This window comes from Myotis davidii, unplaced genomic scaffold, assembly GCF_000327345.1.
Source record: "Myotis davidii unplaced genomic scaffold, ASM32734v1 scaffold105, whole genome shotgun sequence".
NCBI lineage: Eukaryota > Metazoa > Chordata > Mammalia > Chiroptera > Vespertilionidae > Myotis > Myotis davidii.
Window position 1 is genome coordinate 529,151 of NW_006300371.1, and position 4,820 is coordinate 533,970.

General features: G+C 43.3%; 1 protein-coding gene across 2 annotated transcripts in view; it reads right to left on the bottom strand.

Annotated features, from left to right (window-relative positions):
• Positions 1-3,197: 3,197 nt before the first annotated feature.
• The window catches only part of LECT1 (leukocyte cell derived chemotaxin 1), a 30,945-nt gene continuing 29,322 nt past the window's right edge, over positions 3,198-4,820 (bottom strand). The window contains exon 7 of one of the 2 annotated variants that reach the window (XM_006776940.2): positions 3,198-3,725. In XM_006776940.2, coding sequence (XP_006777003.1) covers positions 3,510-3,725 — 216 coding nt within the window. In that variant the 3' untranslated portion in view covers positions 3,198-3,509. Of the gene's footprint in view, positions 3,729-4,820 lie in introns of both variants that reach the window. The other variant, XM_006776939.2, reaches the window with a different exon arrangement.

Sequence of the window (4,820 nt, forward strand, 5' to 3'; positions counted from 1 at the left end):
CCGCTGACTGGCAGGAGTGTGCGAGGCCCCAAGCAAGCGAGGCTCAGTCAGGGCAGCCTTCGCTCATGGGTGCTGGCACCCAAAGTGCACATTCCTCCTCTACAGTTGCCCTGACTATCCCACTGTTTCCCTGAGAGGACGGAATTCCTCTCCACCTCTGGGTTCTTGATCTCGCTGACCGAAGGCACCTCAGCAAGGGCCACCCGTGCCCACCAGGTGTGTCTGTCTGCATCTGCTCCTGCCTCAGTACCTGCATTAACCCCCTAAAGGTGATCTTGTAGCTGCACTGGCCTCCGTGGGAACAGGGCATCACCACTCTGCCCTCTCACTGTCATCTCACAGGCACCCACCCTGAGCTGAAGTAGCGCCTGCAGGCCTCAAGCACTGCCCCCCACCCGACAGGGTCACGGATCCGGGTCCTGGGACCGCGGACAGCCTCAAGCACTGATCCCCACCTGGCAGGGTCACTGTCATCAGCTCTGAGACCTCGGCTGCTGAAAGCAGGGATCTGGGTTTGTTCTATAATTGAAACACTGTTGCGATCCTTCTGGCTGGAGCCCGGCTGGCTGAAAGCAGGTTTCTGGGTTTTGTTTAATTGCTACACTTGCAACATAGTTGCTTAGAGTTGCAGCTCAGATGTCAGCAGTGGCTGGCGGGGAACGTTGGCTTCCTCCATCACTGGAGCAAGCAAGCCTCCTTCCTGTTCGCTTCAGCTGCCTGGCTGCCAGCCACCATCTTGGTTGGCAGTTAATTTGCATATCGCCCTGATTAGCCAATGGGAAGCGTGTCAGAGGTACGGTTAATTACCATGTTTGTCTATTATTAGATAGGACTAGAGGCCCATTGCAGGAAGATTCCTGCAAGCATAGGGCTTTGCTCCCTTCTCTGCCGCTCCTACCCCACCTGTCTGTGCCGCTTCTCTCCACCCATCTCAGCTACCTTGGCTCTGTTGCTTGGCTTCCTTCTATGGTGTCTTCAGTCTTTGCTCCCAGCTGGTATATGCAAATTAGCCGCCATCATTGTTGGCAGTTAATTTGCATATCGCTCTGATTAGCCAATGGTATGGTCAATTTGCATTTGTCTATTATTAGATAGGATAGATTCTTCTCTTTCAAAGTAGGCCTTTAGTTTTCTACTTTGAACCAAATTTGAGCCTTCAGTCATTCCTACCTTTAAACCAAACTTGAGTTTCCCCCATCCCTTAAAACATTGGTGTTTTTTTTCCTAAGTTGCCTTCCTTGGGTACTAAGTGACTTTTCAGAACACAACATAATTGCTTTATCTATTATGAAGTAAATTATCTACTAGATTTTCACTTGATTGTGTGGCTTTGAAAAAGGGAGCATCTTTTCAGGAGGCAGCTTTCTCTTCTAATGACTTGCTTTCTTCCTTGCCAAGTCTGGCACCTGCTCTCACATGGAGAGTTACTAAGGTGATCCATCTAGAATGGAAACTTAACCAGCCCTCTTCTTGCCCTTTCTTTGCCTGAAACCTTTGGTTGTGTCCCTATTTCTGACCTACCAAATAAATAAATGAATTCAAAATAACATGTAATATAAGGTATAGTTTTTGCCCACATTTCTATCTTAATATTACCTCAACCTGAAGCCTCCATTTGCCTGCTTGTACTCCACAATTCCCTCCTTCCCCCTCAGTGAATCAGTTAACTTTAAAACCTCTGGCTTTACTAGACTGCTCCCTCTGCCTTGAATGCCTTTCCTCTGTCACTTTCACAAGGGTAACTCATGCTCACTGAAGTTCTAGCAAAGGTGTCATCTCCAAGATTCTCAATGCTGCCATCTTTATCAAGGCCCTCGGTGTACTGAATCCTGACTGTATCTCTCACGAGACCACACAGGCTCTCCTGTGCCAGGATCAGTCTTTTTTTATTTAGTTGTAGAACCAAGTACAGGTTGCTGGGCAGTGAGGTGGGAGATGGTGTGTGGAACCATTGGCATATATTTGCTTTGTAGAATGACAACCATTAACCATTTCAAAGATTAAACATGTACAATTCATAACTGCAGGAAGTAGCTGCTGCCTGAGAACACTTTGCCATTACATATAGTTCAATATGTGTATTTCCTTTGTAGCTTTTTCTCCAGAAGCCTGCTTTGCTGTATATTCCCTTACATGCAAGCATCGGAGCCTTCATCTGATAACCAGATTTTAAAAATTCTGTATGATCTTACAGACAAATTGGAAAATACTAAATGCACACTACTAAGTTGTACTTAGAATATGAGAATGTAATAAGATCATGGTATCAAGACCTATCTCTCTGAATCCTTGTTTTGGAAAACTGATTTTCCTTAAAGTTCTTTATCTCTCAGATTGTGGGATTCAGAACTAATATGCCAAAAATATGAAATACCTGATCCTCTTCCTGATCTGAATATTTCAGTTTCTAAAGACAGCCCTGGTTCTTGTCAGTGTTCCTGAGAGACTTTATGTCATTATAAATAAGTAGGCTATTCTTCCTCAGCCATATCTGCCAAGCTGTAGCCAGCCCTATTACTAGGAGAGTAACTAATTGGTAATTAAATGACATCAACAACCTGATTTGTATTCCAGAGGAAGAAATCATTACACTTCTTCATGCCCAGTGAGCACTTATTGAAAAGAGTGTGAAGATCTCTTTTCAGAATGTCAATGAAAGTCCTCTTACCTCAAGTCTGATTTATCTCTGGCTACGTTTCCCCTCATTAGCCTAATGCTTTTCCGGGAAGTGACTCCTAACATAGGGCAGCTACCTGTTATTCACATGCCAGATCAAGAATTTCCCATGAGCTACCACATTGAGGTTTATAATGTTTACTTTTAGGTAAATTCCATTATTTGTCCTGTTTTCCTTCTTTGTTTGTGGTTTGTTTTTTTAATGTTTCTATTGATTTTTGAGAGAGGAAGGGAGAGAGGAACATCAATCGGCTGCCTCCCACTCGCATCTGATCGGGGATCCAGCCCATAACCCAGGCACGTGGCCTGATGGGAATGGAACTGTAGACCTTTCAGTGCACTGGACAACTGAGCCACACTGGCCCGGGCTTGTTTGTGTTTTATCTGGAGACTCTGGGAGCACATTTGCAAGACTGGGAAGAACAGTAAAGGTTAAGAACAATTGAGGAATTCTATACAAAATAGAACAACTTAATTAGTGACTTGATTTAAAGGAACTTAAGTGTACATGAGAACTTGGACAAATTGTAAATTTTCATGTTTATTTCAAAATGGCTTGGGACGGAAATCTTATGAGCAGGCCTTATGGGCAAAGCAAATAAAAAGTAGCAAGTAATAAAAGAATTATTATGACATTTTAGTCTACCCTTTCAGTACATTTGCACATTCTGGATAAAGTTCTGTAAAGCAATGGAGAAATATTCTGTTAACAGTGTCTCAAAGAACATTACTCAGAGTATAAAATACTTTGTGGTCCCTTCAGCATCAAGAGTTTTCATACTTCGGTTGTCTCTGGAGTTCTTCCTTTACAGCACCTGGTATATGATGTGATTTCACACCATGCCCAAGATGCGGGCCACCCACCAGCTACATGGCATGATGATTCTGCAGGCCGACCGGCAACCTTGATAATTATAGGGCCACGGCTGATAGCCGCCCAGGGGCTCACAGATCTTCTGGCAATGGGTGTAGCTCCGCCTGCACTCTATGCAGCAGATTCCCTCGTGGTCCAGTCTAGGGTCGAATGTCATGCTGCCTTCCCCTTCCTGCTGCTGTGAAATAAAAGAATTATTTGGGTTTTCTTCATAATGAGAAGTTTGTAACACATTTTTTAAAAATAAGATCCTGAATGTTCACTGCTATAAGAAAGCAGCATAATTTTCTGTAAGGAGTTTTCAATCATAACCTTATAAGAAGTTCAGAATTTCTTCTAACATCCAGGAACTTCACCTACCTAATCTGTCACTGCAGGAAGGTGTTTTTTGTAAATATTGATGGAGTGTCTCCATGCTTTAATGAGCCATGATCACCACTCAATAGGGACTGATCTTGTTTTAAATAGGCAAACCAAAAGCAGTCATGGTTCAAAAGTAGCATTTCTGCCGCTGTTCATTAAGTCGGCAGGAGCTCGGCGCACACTTTGAGACTCACTGACAGGCCAGCGTGGCTGTTCCAGTTGTAGTGGCTGAGACACCATGGAGTCATTTAGCTCCTGCCCTTACATCAATGTAAGGGGCTCTAACCCTCAGGAAAAGGCCCCGCATAATGTGTGAAAATTCCAGACCGTAAACTGCCTTCTTGTTCCTGTGTGCCATAATTAGAGTTACAGAAATAAAGTCATATTGATGAAGTAAAAATTACCTACAAACAGCGTTTTCTCACCACTGGAGAGGACAGCACTGGAAGGAACTTGTCCCCCTGCCAAATTTACGTATCTGGCTTTCCCTTTTATGGATATCTAGGGGTATAGTTTCTGTATCCTCTTTAATATGGTATTGAATTCCATTGCTCAGAAGCCCTTACTGTTAAAGTAAATCCTTTGTTCAATTTAAGCCTCTTTCCTGGAGGTAGGTGAACTTGGGCAGATGCAGCACCAAACACAGGCTTGAGCTGCGTGAACTCAGCACCTGTCACCTGTTCTGGTATAAAAAGTCTACTCAAATTTTTTGGAGGGAGATGGTGGTTTTTATTATGAAAGATTCAAACATACTGGAAGTGAAGAAAATTGTACACTGGACATCATCTAGATTTGACAATTGCTAACTTGTTAAATTTGCTTGCTTTTTTCTCCCGACCTTTAAAATTCAGTATTGTGATATTTGACCCATAAATACATTAGAATGTTATTTCCCAAATAAGAGAAT